This window comes from Dendrobium catenatum, unplaced genomic scaffold, assembly GCF_001605985.2.
Source record: "Dendrobium catenatum unplaced genomic scaffold, ASM160598v2 fragScaff_scaffold_1024, whole genome shotgun sequence".
Classification (NCBI taxonomy): domain Eukaryota; kingdom Viridiplantae; phylum Streptophyta; class Magnoliopsida; order Asparagales; family Orchidaceae; genus Dendrobium; species Dendrobium catenatum.
In genome coordinates this window covers 2100798-2121061 of record NW_021319486.1, presented here as the reverse complement: position 1 = coordinate 2121061, position 20264 = coordinate 2100798, and the positions used below count along the sequence as shown (strand labels likewise).

At 35.9% G+C, this 20264-nt stretch overlaps 1 protein-coding gene across 1 annotated transcript; it reads right to left on the bottom strand.

Annotated features, from left to right (window-relative positions):
• Window positions 1-9113: 9113 nt before the first annotated feature.
• Window positions 9114-20039, bottom strand: LOC110093723 (serine/threonine-protein kinase haspin homolog). The gene is made up of 14 exons (XM_020818700.2): window positions 19802-20039; window positions 19631-19708; window positions 19334-19418; window positions 18484-19205; window positions 13636-13759; window positions 13420-13535; window positions 13213-13324; window positions 13027-13119; window positions 12879-12940; window positions 12638-12768; window positions 10680-10750; window positions 10551-10603; window positions 9743-9809; window positions 9114-9661 (listed from the first exon to the last, which is right to left on the bottom strand). The coding sequence occupies exons 1-14, from the start codon at window positions 19897-19899 to the stop codon at window positions 9545-9547; spliced, it is 1929 nt and encodes a 642-aa protein (XP_020674359.1). The 5' UTR covers window positions 19900-20039; the 3' UTR covers window positions 9114-9544.
• Window positions 20040-20264: the final 225 nt, after the last annotated feature.

Here is a 20264-nt window from a genome sequence, read left to right as displayed (position 1 = left end):
TTTTTGTGCATCTTGTTCCATTCCATTAATGTGAAAGCAATGTGATGGAAGGTCTCTAAAAATATTTTCTCTAAGTTATCAATTAATGCCATTTCCTTCTTTAAGAAGTAAAAAAATTGTGGGTTGTTGGGTTTAAGTGTCTAAAGCCTTTCTTCAAGAAGATTTCATTGAAATATACTAGACCAACCTTCTCTAAACTTTCATCTTCTTTTTTTTATTTTGTACTTCTTTTTCATATTGTTTGCATTTTCTGATACGTCTCAAGTTATTCATCTTCCAGATGCCTAGCTGCCGGCTTACTTTAATCATTAATTTTCCTCAATCAGATTATCTTAGCTTATTCAAATTTTGGTTCAAAGTTTAAATCAATTCCAGTCTTTTGAAGAGCACTCAGAGAAAATTATCAATTTGTTTCGATCATTGCTTCATCCTTTTCTCCGTTATGAAATTGAAATACGACTATGCAGATGTAGAAGAAGAGATAAATTATTATTTATGTTCATTAAAAATGCGACAAATATTAAGCCAAATTTATTACTTTAGATGATTTTCCTTCTGTAATCCATTAACGTTTAATAATTTTGATTGCTATTGCCAGTTTTAAATCTAAAAAATCATTAGAGAGCATAGAGATTTACGCAAATGAAAAAAAATAGACAAAACAATAAAAACAGGTAAGAGAAATCATTGAAAAAGTTTTTGCCTTACTCATCCGATCTCACAAGCTGCCATTGGCAGAGCATCCATCAATATATGTTGAATGTAAAAACATCTTGTAATTTTATATGTCTTTGTCTAGAATGTATCATCTCTTAACATTATAAAAGATAAACATTTTAAAAAATTACAAGATCAGAGATTAAGACCCTATTTCTTATGGATACGCATTTTAAAAATTATAAGATCAAAGAGTAAGACCCTACTTATGGATAAGCATTTTAAAAATTATAAGATCAGAAAGAAAGACCCTACATCTTAAAGAGAAAAAAATTTAAAATTAAAATTTCTCTCTATCATAAGTATATTTACATCTATTGCAGAACACTGTTAAATTAATACACAACAGAATATTATATCTTATAATATAAAAAAATTATAATAAGATAATGCTCTCCTGTGTTTATTTTGCAGATAACCAAACAGTTTCAAAGTATTCGGAATGCACAATATTTACTTTACATTGTATTTACTTTAAACTGCATTTTCTTTTTAGGAAACCAAACAGCCCCTTAGACATTTGCACACCCTGATATTATAACATAAAACATTCAGAAGTGAAATTAATCTAACATGCAGCCGGAGCTGTTAAATGATGCTAGATTTGATACGGTATCACGCAAGGAATTGCATCCTTAGTTTTAATGCGTTAGTTTACTGCCAGTGGAATTGCCTGGGCTAACTTTTCCCTTTTGTTTTGTGCTGATGATGAAATTATAGATAGATTTATTCATTAAATCGGCAGAGAATAATATTGGATTTTTGTTTCAACTTAATTCTGCATCCTGTGTGATTCAGTTGGTGGACCCAAGCTAGAAATATTGCTCCTATAGCATGGAGCTGCAGGCGGTTGCTAGCCACTGCCCAGGGCGTGCTCATTCCTCTCCGGTTGAACGGTGTCATTAACAATCTTATTTTATATTTCTAAAGAACGTCCGTAATTCCCCTTTCTGCTTTCTCCATCAGTCGACTCTAATTTCACTTTCCTAAGTTATTTTCTTCTACTTTTTCTCCCGTCTCCTATCCGACTTTCTTTTAAATAAAGTCTGAATTCATTTGAAACAATCCAGATAAATCACACTTTGGTTTCATTCACGGGATTTGGAGACATTAATCATGTTGCAGGTGTAAGAGTTTGATGTAATATTTGAAACAGGTTGGTTGATTTAGTATTATGATGTGATTTATTACTAAGGGAAATAAATGAGATTAAAGATTTCTAATGAATGGGTTGTACTTTCTTTGGCATAAGTATAATGAATTACCTATTATTGTTTCAATGACATTAAATAAGTAGAATTATTGCTAAGAATACAAAGGGGTTGTTTGGCAAAAGGATTTAACATGATTTAAGCTCGATTTAAGCAAAATCATACTAAATGAGATTTGAGTGCTTGCTAAATTTCACGGCGGAATAAATCCTCCGTCTCCCCCTTTGGACCATAAAGGGCTATTTGGTATCGCATTTACAGCTGGATTTAAGCGGGATTTTTGCTAAATCCTGCCAAACGGTTTTTGTGTGCGCGTTAAATCTCGACCATCGATAAATCACGGATGTAAGGATTTATAGCATATGGGATTTACTAAATCCCTCAGTTCAGTGGATTTAGCGTTATTTATAGTTCGCAAAAGTGTTACCCGCGACGCTTGTGTCATGAAGCTTTGCGTTCGCCCTTATTTGACAAAATGAATGGAGGCATCACTCCAGCCCGCCACCTCATCCTCTCTAAGTCATCTTCCTCCCCGGTGTCTAGTATGTCTTTGTTCGCACTCGCGAACTTGTTGCTCTCGACGCACAAGTAACTTTTTTTTGCTTTGGATAGCCTGCGTATGCATCTTATGCCTGTTTTCATCCTTTTTTCTGCAATGAATCCCGTATGGTGTGGATAGAAGATTGATTTTTGTGCAAATTTTTTCACTTTTTTATTCTGTACGCATGCGCGTGTTATCTTAATTTTTGGCTTTTTAATTATACATTGCTTGATTTATACATTTCATTCTTAAATAATGCAACTATCATAATATTGCTCGGTTAATGTGTTTAGAGAAGTTGACCAGTAGAGCTGCTCGGCTAAGCAAATAATCATGCTTATGTCATCGTAGGTCTTAGATTGGTAAGATAATTATTTTCATAATAACTCATGTCTTATTGTCTAATTTAATTTGTAATTATCATCATGCTACTCAAGTTGAACTACAAAATTGTTATGGTAATCCTGAGGTATTTACTTTGCAGAATGTAATGACTGTGGTGTCCTTTGATCGATAGTTTGTATACGTAAGCTATGAATGAGAGAGATCTGTTGTTGACATGCGTGAGCTTAGATGGGTGGTGGGACAAGGACAGTTCGAAGTATCCAGCAATAGATATTTCTTGGGTGATTCAGGTTATGCCAATGCTGATAAACTGATTACACCATTTCGAGGATATCGATGTCACTTAGGCAATTATCGTGGATGTACATCTAAGTAATACGTTGCTGAGCAAGAGTTATTCAATCACTTACACGCACAACTATTTAATATGACAAAGTGAACTTTTCAAATTTGGAAAGAATGTTTTCAGGCTATGAAGCACATGCGATGGTTTTCACTTGTTGTTCAAGCAAATATAGTCATAGCATGTGCTGTTCTGTACAACTTCATTGGTTGATACCACAAATATGATTTGTACTTCAATATGTCATAGATGAAAATGTTTAATTATGCTCGAGATGGCGAAGTTGATATTTTTTATGAGGATCCTAATTTACATGTGATAATTAGAGAAAGAATTTAGGGTAAAGCTATAAGGCATAATATCACCATTGATTTATGGAATGCTCGAGTAAGAGTTTGGTTTGCATTTATACTTCTAACTACATTATATTTTATAATAATTTGTTCATTTCTTTATTTCAGATTGCAAGTTAAAGAAATTGATCGCAATGACAATTGCAATGTCAAAATTTATCAACAATTTTTTTATTGCTTCTTAAAATGAAGTTTTAGTAAAAAATTAATTTTTTTTACTAAAACTCCATTTTAAAAATAATAAAAAAGCCATCCCAACTGAAACCTAAGTCTATTTATAGAAAAAAAAAACCAATTAAAATTAATTTTGAAAAAAATCTTATCCATTTTAAAATGATGCAACAATAGAAATAGATTAATTCCTAAAAAACTTCATAATATAAACAACCCTATTTATAATGACAAACTAGAAAAGTCATATATAATTGCAATTAGAGGTGTAAATAAGTTAATTAGTGACATTATCAAGCTTGGCTCGTAAGTTAGAAAGCTATTCGAGCCCAAAAAATGAACTTCAACTCAACTCATCCTTTAACTCGTCGACTTGAGAGCTTGACTCGTCGACTCGAGAGCTTGACTCAAGCTCGTGGGAGTAATCGGGAAGCACAACAGCGTCACTACAGGAGTACCGAAGAAAAAACGAAGCTCGTCCGTCTACCTGTTGGACAAGAAGAAACGAAGAAGAACAAATTTTTTTTTTTTTTTCACGTGGAATAGCAGCTTTACTTTACCGTAGCATAATGATGAAATGGACAAGCTCTTTTTTTATATTTTTAGACATGTGCAGCAGGTGCAGTTAATTAATGATGCAGTTTTTTTTTTTTTTTTGGAAAAGAAAAAATTTTCAAAAATTTTAAATGTGAAAACTTAAATTTAATTTTGAACTACATAAATTAATAAATAAGATTATTTATTATCCATAAATATTTGCTGAACATGTAAGCTCGAGAGCCAACGAGCGAGGTTTTATCAAGCTCAAACTCGAGCTTATTTATATACAAGCTCGAGTTCGAGGCTCGATAAGCTCCGCTCGCAAGCTCATTAGCGAGTTGAGCTCAAACCGACTTGGCTCACTTATACTCCTAATTACAATAGATTCTATTATAATATTAGATTTAAAAATAATAATAAAATCATCTTGAATTTTGATCCAATAGCTCTTGTCGCCATAACTTGACAATCAAGTCTCTTACTGATGAACTGGCTTTATTGGTGTGCTCGTAGCAACAACCACTTCAAACTTGATATATCATCAAAGAATTATCTTGATCAGGGAATCTCGAGGCAAAATCAAGTTGGAAACTTTCAAAAATAAATTTGGGACCATCCGAACTCTTGATATTAGTAAACTTACAGTTAAAGTGAACGTCTAAAAAAAATGAACCCAACGACACCAAATTCAACTCAATCTGAGCCAAAAAATAAGTCCAAATCAAGGACTCAAAACACATTTTGGAATGCTCAAACCATAAATTGGATGATCAAATAATTTCCAAATAGGACATGCTTATAGTTGAATCGAGTAACTTGACGAGATGAATCCAATGAGCCCAAGATCGCTACAACAACAACAACAAGCCTTTGTCCCACTACAGGGGGTCGGCTACATGAATCCTTTTTCACCATTGTGTCAAGTTAAAAGTCAAATTTTCATTTAAATCTAATAAAGAAAGGTCATTTCTAAAATTTTATAACCTAGTCTTTTTAGGTCTACCTCTACCTTTCTTAACATAAGTTAAACCTAATACCTCAACTTTCCTAATTGGGTCATCTAAAGGCCTCTGTTTAACGTGACCAAACAATCTAAGGCGACTCTCTCTAATCTTATCTTCCACTTGAGCTAGTCCAACCTTTTCACATATATGCTCATTTCGTATCCTATCTCTAAGGGTCAAGCCACTCATCCACCTAAGCATCCTCATCTCTGCAACACTTAACTTAGTATTATGTTTCTCTTTTAATGGCCAACATTCGGCACCATAAAGCATTACAGGTCTCACCACCATCTTATAGAATTTTCCCTTAAGTTTGAGAGGGACTTTTCTATCGCACAATAAGCCCAATGCATACCTCCACTTCAGCCATCCAACTTGAATTCTGTTGATAATATCCCCATTAATTTCACCATCACTGTGAACAATATATCCAAGATATCTAAAACGTATACTCTATTAATGACTTGATCGCCCAAAGTCACAATCCCCTCACTAGGTCTATTGCTACTAAAATTACACTCCATATATTCAGTTTTAAATCTACTCAAGCAAAAACCTTTAGACTCTAAAGTTGACCTCCATAATTCAAGTTTACCTACAACGCCCTCTCTAGTCTTATCAACAAGAAGAATATCATCAGCAAAAAGCATACACTAAGGTACATCATCTTGCAAATGTATAGTGAGAACATCCATGACTAAAGCAAAAAGATATGGACTTAAGGCTAATCCTTGATGTAATCCAACCGAAATAAGAAAATATTTGGTCAAACTACCTTGTGTTTGAACACAAGTAATAGCTCCTACATACATATCTTTAATGATTTGAATATAAGCATTATTAACTCCTTTTTTTTCAGGAACTCTCCATTGCACTTCTCTTGGAATTTTATCATATGCTTTCTTTAAATCAATAAATATTAAATGTAGATCATCCTTATTCTCTCTATATTTCTCCATCAAACCTTTCAATAAATGTATGACTTCCATAGTAGACCTACCCGGCATGAATCCAATTAGATTTTGAGAAACATTTATGTCACGCTGCAGCCTACGCACCATAACTCGCTCCCATAGTTTTAAAGTATGACACATTAACTTAATTCCTCTATAATTCACACACTACCGTGCATCACCTTTATTCCTAAAAATAGGAATTAACACACTCATTCTCCGCTGATCTTTCATCATTTTTGTCTTCAAGACAGTATTAAAAAGTTTAGTAAGCCAAGAAATTCCTTCATCTCCTAAGCATTTCCACATCTCTATTGGAATATCATCAGGTCCAATAACTTTTCCACACTTCATTTTCTTTAAAGCCTCTCTAACTTCAATTTTACTTATACGCCGATAAAAGCAAAATTCTTTATTTTCATTTAGGGTGATAAAGTCACTAAAGTCAATCGTATTTTCACATTCTTCATTAAAAAGTTTAGCAAAATACCTCATCCACCTTTGTTGAATACCAACTTCTAAGAAAAGTATTTTTTTATCTTCATCCTTAATACACTTCACTTGAACTAAATCCTTACTACTATCTCTTTGTTTGGCTAACTTATACATATATCTTTCTCCATCTTTAGTATCTAATGTATTATAAAAATTATTAAAAGCTAAGCTCTTTGCATCACAAATAACTTTCTTAGATTCCTTACGAGCCTCTTTATAGCTTTCCCAATTATCAGAATTTTTACATCTAAATCAATTTTATAACAAATCTTCTTACTTTTTTATCTTTTCTTGCATATTTGGATTCCACCACCAACTATTTTTACTATTAGAAGCTTTTCCCTTTGAAACTCCAAGCACATCTTCTGTAATATTCTTAATATCCTTAATACACCTAAGATCGCTGAACTCAGAAATTGTTTAAGTCATTCAAATGTCCAATAAATGGTCCACGATCAAGGGGATCAATTTCAGTCGTCCATTCAAATGGCTCCAAATTTATCATTGATCTCTCTCCTATTTACTGGTCATGCCACTCTAAGAAAACTATAAATACACCTCTCATTCCTCATGAAAAGGGGGCCCAAGTAAGGAGGAGAAAAAGAAAGGAGAGTATGAAGGAAGAGACATTTAAGATCTCTCTTACCACCAAACTCCTCCTCTACAACCGCTCGGACTTCCAACGGACCACCATCCATCACCAAACTTCCATCAAACCGGTGCCAGTCAAAGTTGGACATTTGTCCGGCCACATACTGACGCCAAACTTCTATCCGACCACTAACTTACGTTGTACTTTCACCCATTTTCCAATTACTGATTGACTTACTCCCGGCTACCAACAGATGTCAGGCTTCTTCCCAACAACTAGTTGTGACCAAACTATGGTCTTTCTAACCACTTTCTCCTGCCGACTATGATCCTTCTAAACTCCATAGCCGATCAACTACGGTCCTTCTGACCTTCTTCGTCTGCTGATTACAGTCCTTCTGACCTTCATCGTCATACAATGGTCTTTCTAACCATTGTCGCCCATCGACTATGATCCTTCTGACCTCCGGAGCCTGTCGACTACAATCCTTCTGACTTCTGTCACCAGCTGACACCTTTTGACCTCCATCACAAGAAAATGGTCTTTCTGATCATTGTCGCCTGTCGAGTACGGCGCCCGCTGACTACAATCCTTCTAACCTCTGTCAGCACTGACTACAATCTTTCTGACTATTGTCACCCGCCGACTACAGTCTTTCCAACCTTCATCACTAGACAACGACCCTTCCAACCTTTGTCACTAGGTTATGGTCTTTCCAACCTCAATCGTCCATCGAGTACAATCCTTCTAACCATCATCACCCGACTACTATCTTTCCGACCTCCATTACCTGCTGACTAAAAGAACATGCCAATAATAATTCTTTCATTTCCCACCATGTAATGCACTCTATATGATGTATATTTGCTATATCAAACCAAGGCCTTCCCCCTAGGAAGAGCCTCATTTGTAATTGACTGCAAGCACTAGTGGATTCATAAAAACTGCACCAGGCCCTTAGTTTTTCCCCTATTTTCAAAGATTTCCACATAAAAACTCTAGTGACTTTTATAAATGATATACACTCTTTTTAATTTGATTGTGTGCTAAATCTTCATACAAGCCTAACACGTTAAAAAATTATATTTCTCTACCGTCACGAATATTCCTGAATGCAACAAAACTCAACATTGATTTAAGAATCAACACCATTGATATTCTCCATCAAACTTTCTAAACACATTATCATAATCAATCCAAGAGATGATCTTAAACAATCCAATAGATGATGCAAGCATTCTTAGGAAAATTGCTTCTTATATGCTTCTCCAAAGTAGATGCTTATATTGATTTTTGAATCAAATAGATAATATTCTTCAAATAGATTTCACTGCCTTTCATGATCTAATTTTTTAAACAAACATATAATTTTCTCCAAACTCTAACTTTTTAAAAAAAATTATGAAAATTGCATTAAACATAAAAAGGAAAGGATACAAACTACTATGTGATAGCCAAACTATCACATTCCTTCCTAATCAAGTCAACAAAACTTGAAGTAAGAACATCAATAACAAAAACATCCCAAAAGAAATCACCTAAGAGGGCTTGATAAAAACAAACTCCAACTTCTTGGGAAGGGTGGGGAAAAACTCAACTGCTATAGCCATTTAGGTCGTCCACTACCCTATCTATCTTATGACAATTCAATGGCAGGCATGACAAAGTCTATGTCGCAATGATTAATAGTTGAAACCCACATTCACAAAAACAGAAAGATGTTGATTTGCAGAGAAAGAGAAACCTTTTAATTTCAATATTTATAATATTACAAACTATGATTTGTTTGAAACTCTACAAATATGGCCTATAAAAATATCATAATAGACGATGATATAAAACTACAAATCATGAAAAAAATACTTAAATTAATCGTGAGAGTTCATTCTATCCAGAATGTAATTAACTAAGTTACACAAACTAAATATAAATGCATTTGCACATAATTCCTAGGACTAAACATTTAAGTATTGAAAGTTAACTTCTCAATGCTTAACTTTTAAATGTTGATAATCAAGTTTGCTTGAGTTAGCTTAAGAAAGCTTTTCAAGCATTGGAAGTTACAACTTCGTAGGAACATGAGTTTCTAATACATAAACTAATCTGCATTCCCTTCAATTTTATGCAAGCTAATGATTTTGAGCTAGTGCATTTGGCACACAATCCGATTCTAGGACTTGGAAAAAAGCCATAAATTAGTTAAAAACTATACAATCTTTATGTGGTTTGGCTTCTCTATTTTTCCTCGTCTCTTTACCCCTTGGCAATTTCACGGCATTTCAATCATTAAATAATTCACTTAAGAAAGGGTCAGAAAGAGTATCTTTAGCAGATTCGAAGTTGTGAAGACGCCTTTTAAAAGACCTAAGATTTCTCTCATCCTTTATTGTACGTTCCTGAAAAAAAAAAAAAAAGATGCATTGCAAATAGTTGAGCTTCAAGTTTTGCTGGCAAACAGTCTCAAATAAAACACTCACATAGATTTTCTTCTTGTCCAAAATGTCAACAAGATATATCAGCCATAGAACATTGGTCTTTGGGAAGCTGCATAGCAATATATTGCATCAATAAGATAATTTACATTTTATTTCATCAATTAAATTTCATAAAGGTTTTTCAAGCATAATTAGGCGGAAAAAACTTAGCAGTGCTTTAATCATGCAAAGGGAACTATATGCATATCCACTTCCTTCACTCTTTTTTAATTGATTATAAATTGTAATTCCTAAAAAGGACATTTCAATACTAATGGCATTACAACCTTCTTCAACTCAATCATGACAGGCAGGATGTGCATAGAGGCTAATGTGCGCCAATCGTATACTCCTTCATTTACAAAGAGCTTATTTTTGTAGGTCATACATTCACATCACGGCTTATATATTAGTCAAGATGTATGCAGTAGAAATTGCCAGCCAAGTATAACAAAATAATAGACATTATAACCACTACCCCATTAGTTAAAATACAAAAATTCACGTGTAGGTACAGTATTCTTTGAAATAAAAAGTCAATTTGAACATTTGCAAATAAAAAATAAAGAAATTGATCTATATCAAATTGATATTTCGCAAGTGAAAGTGCTTCTAAAGGCAAGTTAACTAACCAAGTCAAAAGTTTGGCTCATAATAAGCATGGTCTCTTCTAGGAGTTAATTGAGCAAAAACAAAAAGGGTTGTAGTGAACTAATCGTAAGCATCGGGCGGTATTGACAGCCCATCATAACTGATTGAAACTGGTGCTCTTTAGGATTAAAATTGACAAGAATAGAAAGCTCAAACATACCTCTCCTCCCAGCATTCTCCAGTCACTTCTTTCATCCTTCTATATGTTTCAGACTGCCAACAAAGACAAATATATAACAGAATGGGACTTAATTTTACGCATCATAAGCTAGTTTAGCTTGCTTCTCACCTGTATATTCCATTTGGGACCCTTGAAGAGTTCAGGATCTGATGAAAGATTAAGAAAGAGTACAGCTTCTCCTGTGGTCATAAAAATTAATAATCATTCAGTAAATTTTAACCTGCAAACAGCAAAATTGAAATAGCTAAGAAGTCCATGAAAATGATCTTTATGTTGTCCTCCGGCTTCTTCTCAGTAATGTTTTTCTCCATTTGATAGCATACAAGATACAACTAAACATTAACCTTAATGGAAAATCTTATTCTCTGACAAGATATCGAGGTAAATTTTCACATCCCTCCAAGCCCAGCTGGCCCAAACTTATTCCGTTCACTTTGGTCACTTAACCTTATTATGCAATTTTGCATTAATATAATAACAGACTGATAGGAAATACTTGTGTTCGCAAGTAACCCTAAGGTAATACTTGAGTTCGCAAGCAATCCTAACCCAAATCGATATGCAAACAGCAGTGAAATGGATGTTTGTAGCAGGAAAAACAGCAAAAAACCTGCTGTCTACAGCAGGAAATCAGCACAAACCAGGGAAAATCGTGTGAAGAATCAATGCAGGACTTGTATTCCACTAGAAGATGCAACAAAATAGAAAAGATACAATTGATCCTCAATTCGAGAGGAGGATCGATCTCTCCCAAAATTCTAGACGCCGCTAGAGCCCAAAGAAAACCTAACTCTAAGAGATCTCAAATTTCAGCCCAAATTCAAGATGCCCAAACCCTAGGAAAAACATCTATTTAATGCATACAATTCAAAAGGAATTCCCTAAACAATCCCTGCAATCAATTTCCCTCCTAAACTTCCTCAATTTTCCTTCCCGAAACCGTCCCGCAAGGCATGCGTCACGCGCGGCTTCCGCCCAGGCGGAAGCAATCTCCGTTGTTTCGCGATATTCGCCCGTGAACCGGTCCCGCCTGGACCGGATGGACCGGTCCAGTGGACCGGTCTAACACAGACCATAAGATTAACAAACGAGGGCCTTTGGCTAAAGTTTCTATGTAGGGGAATCTAACCTTAATTAAATATGCATATGTGCAATGTATACTCATGAATGTATACAAATGTTTCAGTTCTTGATGAGGATATTCTCCCTCAAGAAGAGGGTTGCTTTGAGTAACTTGTCTAGGACCGACAGAGGGACTCGCTTGAGGGGATTGATGAGATTTAATCACCTAGGTCTACTATGGAGCTCGTCCTGCAAGGAGAAAATCAGGGATCCCTCCTCAAATCACCACTTACAATTATTATCTCTTTCACTATCGCTTCCCTAGAACATCCAAACTCGCCCAACTCAGCTATAGGAAAGCGCTTACTTAGAAGACATATATTTATTGTACAACAATTTGTCCTAAAGCTCTTTCATTCCCCTAACATCTCACTCACCTTCTTCATCAAGGCAAACCGAGATCTTCTACACTATGGGCTCCGAAAATTCCATTGCACTCCGCGGCCTCTCTGCGCTAGTCTGTCTCTTTTCTTATTTTGTGATGACAGCGGAGAGTTTTAACAAATTTAGTTCCGGGATAATTTTTAGAAGGCAAATTGCGTTTACATAAGACACTACCTAGAGATTTCGCCCTCATTTTAGGAGGACTTTATGAACTGAGTTCTGGCGCTCCTATAGTTAATTATCCCTCCCAATAATGAGAGAAAACTTTCGATTAAGGTTAGTCGTTAAAGTATTCGCGTAGGTTATAAGTCCAGCATATAATAGCAACTGTTTTAGGATTTGAATTTGATTTTATGATTTGGAAGATCTAATTTTGATTCGACATGTAAGATCTAATTTCCTATATTGTAATGACTACTGAGCAGATTACTTCACAGACAAAAAAATTGGTCATAATTTTAAGGATTTCACAGCAAGCTAACATTTTACTGTCTTCCATTAAAAGTACTCAGGCCATCCACAAATCTTAATAAGGGAAACAATTGAAAAAGAGAAATTACCAGTGTTGATACGAGAAAGTGTGAAGTCAATTATAGACACTGTCAGCCCAAAGGTACTAACACTCTTTTTTTTTCCTTCAAGGGTGAAATCAACTATTGTGGCCCCACCACGACGTAAGAGAATGTTGCCCCTACAGGTAATATTTTGGATTATAATTCAACGGCAGTAAATGGTATATGTAGGCAACCGTAAAGCAAAATGGAAAGAATCATTCAAGAAGTTTGGAAAGCAAATCGATACCAGTGTAAATCTCGATGTTCAAATTCACATGCAACTTCTGCAACAGCCAATGCAGTTGTAACCTACAACGACAAAGATGGAACTGCCTTCATTCAAAAAGCAAATGTTTAACAGGTTCATTTTTTGAGGCGGCAAATATATTGCTTGCCTGCACAAGTAAACTTCGAGCCTCATTGAAATTTAGAAGAACAAAGTTTTCAAGATCCTTTCCACCATCAGCTAATACAAACACAATATAGCGCTGAAATAGAGTAACTGTTGCTTAGGAAACAGAAAATTTCAAATTGTATCAACAAGATATAACAACTTCATGTCGCATAGATTGAAAACCAACTTGATCTTCTGGAAATGCACAAGGATGATCATTCTCAGAGTTATTTTTGGCATCCCAGTCTTCCCACGCTCTAATTAAGTTTGTATCATACAAGCCTTGACATACTCGAAAACTGCAGAGAAATACGACGAAGTTTATGGAGAGCTAAACAAAATGATTGCATCGGGTATGAACAGTTGAGTTATGAAAGATATAATATCAACATACTCCTTGGTCTCAATAAAACTTCCACACGAATTGAGCTTGTCACTATTTTTATGCTGCTCTCTCAAAGAATTTAGCGTTAAGGAAAGCAAGACCTCTTCTAACACCTCTTCAGATTTCTTGTAGGAAAAGAGAGAAAATCGGACTATAATTAACAAAATAATAATAATAATAATAACAAAAATGAGGATAATTGTAAGAAAAATGAGCTCAGCAAACCTTCTGGACTTCTCCGTTAACTACCAAATCACCATCAATGGGAACTATCTTGCATACAGTTTCACCAGCTCTAAAAGCCTCTCCATATGTACCTTCACCAAGCTTTATTATACTGCTAGCATCACTGTATCCACAAAAGCCATTTTCAAAATCGGAATAAAGGCTAATGATTTTGTTGTCATAAGAAAATAGTTTCCAATACGGTATCAACTAAAATGTGTAACAATGACTTGTCCAAATGTAGGAACCAGCCAATTCGATCGAAACTGCTATCTATGAATACGTATTCAGTCAATTCCAAATACAAGTCTTTCATGACAATTTTATAGATTCACCGTCATTTTTGGGATTAGTTTCACCAATAGAGACCAATATCTTGATAATTTTCTCTAAAGAAGGCACGAGTCAAATAAGGGAAAGCTCCAAGTTTGAACTTAAGCAAGATAGATGCCAAAAATCTATACAAAATTATTGATTTGTTGGATCTGAAATTGTCCACGGGCAATGTGAGAAACTTATTGATATAAATGATCAAGAAACAAGAGAAAAGAGGAGAGTAAAAGATAATTTTGAATTAAAAACTCTTAAATTTTAGTTGATTGCCAAAAATACAAGATTAATGCGAATGATTTGATATGTTGGGCTCACCATCTAGCCCTATTTATAGAACCGGGTGGGTCAAGGCACAATACTACATGAATGCTACTTTTAAGCCATAAAAGTAAAATTACATGGCAATGATTAACAAGTACTAGCTATAAAATGGCTTAGCTAGCCAATGGCTATTTGATTACAGAGTACAAATGCTAACTTCTGAGGGGCTAGTTCATGTGCAGTCATTTGCCAACTTCACTTAAGTAGAACTCTGGTTAGTAGCTTTTGCAAGTTCGATGAGTAGCGTTGGTAACTTGGGTGACCTTGTTCAATCTTTAAGCCAAGTACAATCATGTGGATAGCTTTGAACAACTTGAGCTTGATGATGAGTTCGTCATGCTTTAGTGAGACCAAAAGGCATCCCTAAAGTGTACAAAAGAGTACATGCTTGTATGAAAACAACTATATATCTATGTCTTCTTAAGACAAAAAACAATTAAAAATGGGAAGAACCATACTTTTATATATCGCAATCCATACAGAAAAATAATAAAAAGGAAAGTGAACAGAGGCCCCTTTGATTTGTACTGAGAGGTCTTCCAAGTATTTACATTTACGACCAACAATATAATCAAGGAACTAGAGGGGAAATATCGAAAACAGTTTTGTATATGTTATTTCTAAAGCATTAGGCCTGTCTAAGGTTTGTTTTTCCTCATTGCCATTTCCTCATTCCTACTTCAGTATTGTGTGAAGTAGTGCTTTAGATGTACTTCTCCCTATGTACTATCTTCACTTACTCTCTTATTTTCAGGGAGATCATCATGGCACTCGAGCTTGCATTCGGGCAATTGCACATCAAGCTTAAGAGGACAAAAGCACAAATCATTGGCGCACCTTTCTCTCATGCTTTACATCCTCTAAATCTTGAAAATTCGTCGAACTTTCATATTTAGTAAATTCAAATTTTAAGACAAAATAGAGAATAAAGGGAATTTAAGATTCTATAGATTAAAGTTGTAATCTTTTAGGTTTGGCAAGATTTAAGCTAAATTTTGCTTAAATCCTGCTCAAGTCCAATTCAAATAACCCTTAAGTAGGGCATTATATTTTATTTCTTAACATTCTATTTTTTATATTTGCTTTATAATAAAAAATATCAAATATAAGACACTACCCATAAATTTCACATTCATTCTGTGAGAACTTTATGATCTGAGTTCAGGTTTCCTATAGGTGCGCCCTATAGTTAATTATCCCTCCCGATAGAGAGAGAGAACTTTCGTTAAATAGATACTATTATGAAATACTTGAAAATCTCAAGTAATGCCAAGCAATATTGTCAAACACAGCGAGAAATATCCACGACTCCAAAGGGAAACCAAAAAAACCAAAGTTTTTAATACAATAATCAAGATAACTGAAGGAAAATACCAAGATACAGTCGATCCTCAATTCGAGAGGAGAATCTATCTCGTCCAATCCCTAGACACCACGAGAGCCCAGGACACCAATTCCAAGAAGAAAAAACCACAATAATCATGCATGTTCTAACCCTAATGCGAACTCCCAATTAAAGCAAACATAAAAATAACCATGCAAAAAGGAGAAAGAAAAAAAACATAAAAATAACCAAAAGGACTAAACAACCCCCCTCTCTAATCCCTAAGATGTGGATTCCACCCCCAAGGGGCAGCCAAGTGAGCCTACAGGTAAGCAGGCTTGTGCCCTCTATAAGTGTGGAATCGGCCCAAGGGTTGGGTTGGTTAGAACATTCTAGGCGTATCAATACCCCGCTCTCAAAGAATCACCTTGTCCTTAAGATGAAAAGACATAAATTAATGTTGCACCATCTCATAAGGCTCCCATATAGCATCATTATCTGGAAGTTCCTTTCACTTGAACAACACCTCCGTTACCCCTCCTCCCTAACGCACCCCGCAAAACTCAAGAGATTCCAATATCACTTCCAAATATGTAGTCAATGTTGTTGGCAACTTTGAACTCGATCTGTGATGCCATACAACTCTACTAAACTGTGATACATGAAACACTAGGTATATGGTGGTGTTGAGGGGAAACCTCAAATACAACTCTGAGGTGAGTCTCTTGTACGTCTTTTGCACCCCTGAATGACCCCCAACAGCGCTCCCATGGAACTCCTAGAGCAGGTGTTGAATATGGGTTGATGTCCTAGACATCACAAATTTCTTCTGGTATAGAAACCTCTCACCTTCTAAAGAATACCCTAGATGTGTACTCCCCTCCTTCAATAAGCCCGCCCTAATCCTTCCCAACTCCTCATCCCGTTGACTCTCCTCCTTAATAGCCTTCCAATCCAGCATTAGTGGTATCGACACTGTTATCGCCTTTAAATTCCCTATAAATCTGGACAAGACATCTGCTTCCTTGTTCTCCATCCCTGGCCTATGCTAGATTTCAAAATCATATCCCAACAAATTTGACAGTCATCTTTGGTGTTCCTCGGCACCATCCTCTGCTCCAACAACTACTTCAAGCTCGTTGGTCTATCTTAACAACTACCCCTGAGATTCTTGGGCACTGGCCATCTCAACATAGCTTTAATTTTGGCCTGATTTGCCACTCCCCCTCCTTAGAGACTACATGCCCCAAGTACTCCATACTGGCCTGGGCAAAACAATATTTCTTCAAATTGGCCCTCAACTGGTGTTCCTCTAACACCTCCAAAACCCTCCTCAAGTGTTCCCAGTGCTCCTCCTCTGACTGTTGTAAACTACGATATCATCAAAAATACAAAAACAAATTGCCTGAGATAGGGTCTGAAGACCTTGTTCATAAGGAACTGAAAAGTGGCTGGGGCATTAGTGAGACCAACAGGCATCACTAGAAATTTATAATGCCCTTCATAAGTTCTGAAAGCAGTTTTAGCACATCCTCCTTTTTCATCCTAATATGATAGTACCCTGACTTCAGATATATCTTGGTGAAGATAACTACCCCACTCAACTCATCCAAGAGCTCATCTATTATTGGGATTAAAAACTTGTCTGGCATAGTTTCCTTATTCACTTCCTTGTAGCCTCAATCTCCCATCGTTTTTCTTAACCAATAATACTGACCTAGAAAAGGGGCAAACATTGGGTCTAATAATCCTTACTTCCAGCATCTCTCTAATCAAATTCTCAATTTTATCCTTCTAAAATTAAGGATAGCGGTAGGGCCTGACACTGATAGGTGACACACCTTCCCTGAAGGTGATAACATATTCCTTCTCCCTTAGTGGTGGTAATCCCTGAGGTGGCTAAAAAACCTCACTGAATTATTGAATCAATGGCTGCACTTAAAGAGGAATGTCCCTACCCTCCTCCAATTTGATCCCCTCCCACCTATGTAGCTCCACCAGATAACCTTCCTCCACCTCTTGTATGCTCCTCTCCATGATTTTAAGTGATATCATGGCTTTGGAGAGTTCTGCATCTCCTCTGATCACTACCCTTCTCCCTTCCACCACCAACTCCATCGTCAATGCCCCCTAGTTGACCTTGGTGTCCCCTAAAGTCTATAGCCACTTCATCCCTATGATGACATCAGTGCTCCATAACTCCAACCTAGGAAATATTTGGGCGTGCATGATTAATAAGTTGTTTTTATATACCAAAAAGATATATGCTAAATTAGAAATACATGGAACAAACACAACTGCGAATTTCTGTGTTGTTCAAGTTAGGCGCTAGATGAAAAAGAGCTCATGATGATCTCCAATTGTTTAGATTCCATTAGAATTGGTTAAGGTTTTAGATTTGGAAAAGATAACAACCAACCATATAGCCTTTGTCATCAAAGATGTAAGCAGAAATAATACTTTCTTTGCCAAACCAATTTAAGTACTAAATTCTTTTATAAAGAATGTACACTAAAAATTAAGTGCAAAGTAATAACTGAATCACTCTAGATGCTTACAGAGTTGAAGGGCATGTGATTAGAAATTCAGAGTATCAAGCAAGAAAATGTTTAATTATTAATCTGTACTAGACATGTAAATGCTGTATTTCGTGGATAAGAATTCAACATGAAAAAACTAATGAAACCAAATCAGTGCGTAAAGTTATATATGAAATAATGAGCAATAATTACAGCATTCACAAGAGAAGTCTCTGAACAATTCACAAAATCATCAGGAACCTATTCATGCTTGTGAGACTGGATACAACAGTTTAAAAAGCAATCATATAAATGCGTGAGCATTGTTTAATTGAAAATTTATGAATTTACCAATAATTCAAGAAGACTTCAGACAATTTTATTGGAGATGACTGCTTGCACACCATCAGAAGCTGCTCAAACGCAGCCAATGATTCCCCATCACATGACTCTCGAGGTAAGGTCACTAAATTTTTCATGCCACCAACGTCAACCACCTTATATGCCTTGTTTTCTGATAAGGCTATTTCACCTTCACATTTATCAGTAGTTGTTGCCTCTTGTTTTATGGTAAGGGCACTGAAGGAAGATAAGACAGACTCTGCGCTCAGGTCTCCAATCAAACTTTTATTTACACTCCTCGAAGAAACACCGCTTAGGTCACAGGAAAAGTTCGAGGCAACTTCTGAGTGAGGCTCCCTAGTAGATTTTTGTGTTGCACTGTTGGATTTACTCTCGCTCAATTCAAAAGATGAAGTTTCTCTGATCTGTGATAAAGAATAGGCAACTCCATGATTGAATGAACCAACACTAGTAGTGTAACCGGAGGGAGCTGGTATTGTCTCCATTATCTTAGATAGCGGCCAAGCCATGCACCGTCCCAAAAATAGCTTTGATCGTCTCCACCGACCCAAAATGGCAGACAAATCATGCTCTATGCATTCATAATCTGTACCCATCTTCCAAATGAACCTATTGGGAGAAGGGCTTTCCTCCAACAGTTCAAAGGCATCAACCTCTTCAAAATAGGCCTTCTCCTTGCTGAAATCATAGAGTTGCTCCGGAGCTTTCTTCTGCAAACACAACATGACTGTTTTCATAGATAAAGACTATCATCACAGTTTACTTATGTGTAAACAAAAAAAAAAAAAAAACAGTTTAAAAAAAAAGCTTTTAGATATGGCTAATAGGGAACAAAGACCTGCTTTAGTTTCTTCCGCCCACCTCTTTGTTTGGGCTTTGTCCTCAAGTTCAGGCCGCCAACAAATATTATACTTTCCCGCCCCCTATGAATTTAAAGTGAAAAACAAACGCAAACATTTCCCTCAAAAAGCAATAGAAATTTTATGGAATTATAAAGACAAATTTTGTAACCAAAGTCAGTAAAATATTAATCATAAGCGTTGTTGTAATATCGCATTCATAATATTAAAAATAGCATAAACAATAAGAGTAAAATTTCAATCGAAACTAATAATAACAGAAAATCAAAGCTGACCTTATTGAAAGGGATCGATTCCAGCTAGTCCGCTTCGACGGGCCACGATTCAATCTTCTCCATGGATTGGAATCATTTCTTTGCAATCAAATGAAATAAATCGGTCAAAAGGATGAATTTACCAACAGATTCCACAAGCGCTGCCAAGTTTGAGGAGATTCCGACGCCTACCTTTTAGCTTTGGCGACGCTAGACGGCCTTCTCCCCTCATCGACCATCGCGATTTGGTCGCATGACGATCGCCCGGTATCAGGTGAAGCGATCTCCATGATATCAAGGCCGTTGCCTATAGATTATTGAGGCGAAAGTGGGCGAGAATCGAAGCAATGTTCGATACGAGCAGGAAACAATTTCACTAATACCTCTCAGAGAAAATGCGTCCTCGGAGAGAGAGAGAGAGAGAGAAAGAGAGAGAAGGCGTCTTTAGGGAGGGAAATTTGAACTCCAATTAGAACGTGGGTTCTCGTAAATAAAATGATAATGAAGTAATAAACAATTTATATAGTAGGGGTTCCGACCCTAAACTCCACTCAAGTTCGTCTTGATATACAGCTTGTGATCCGAATTTAATGTGCTAATGAGATTAGCTTGAGCCAGGCCTGATCTCACGAGCCAATTTATTTAAAATATATTA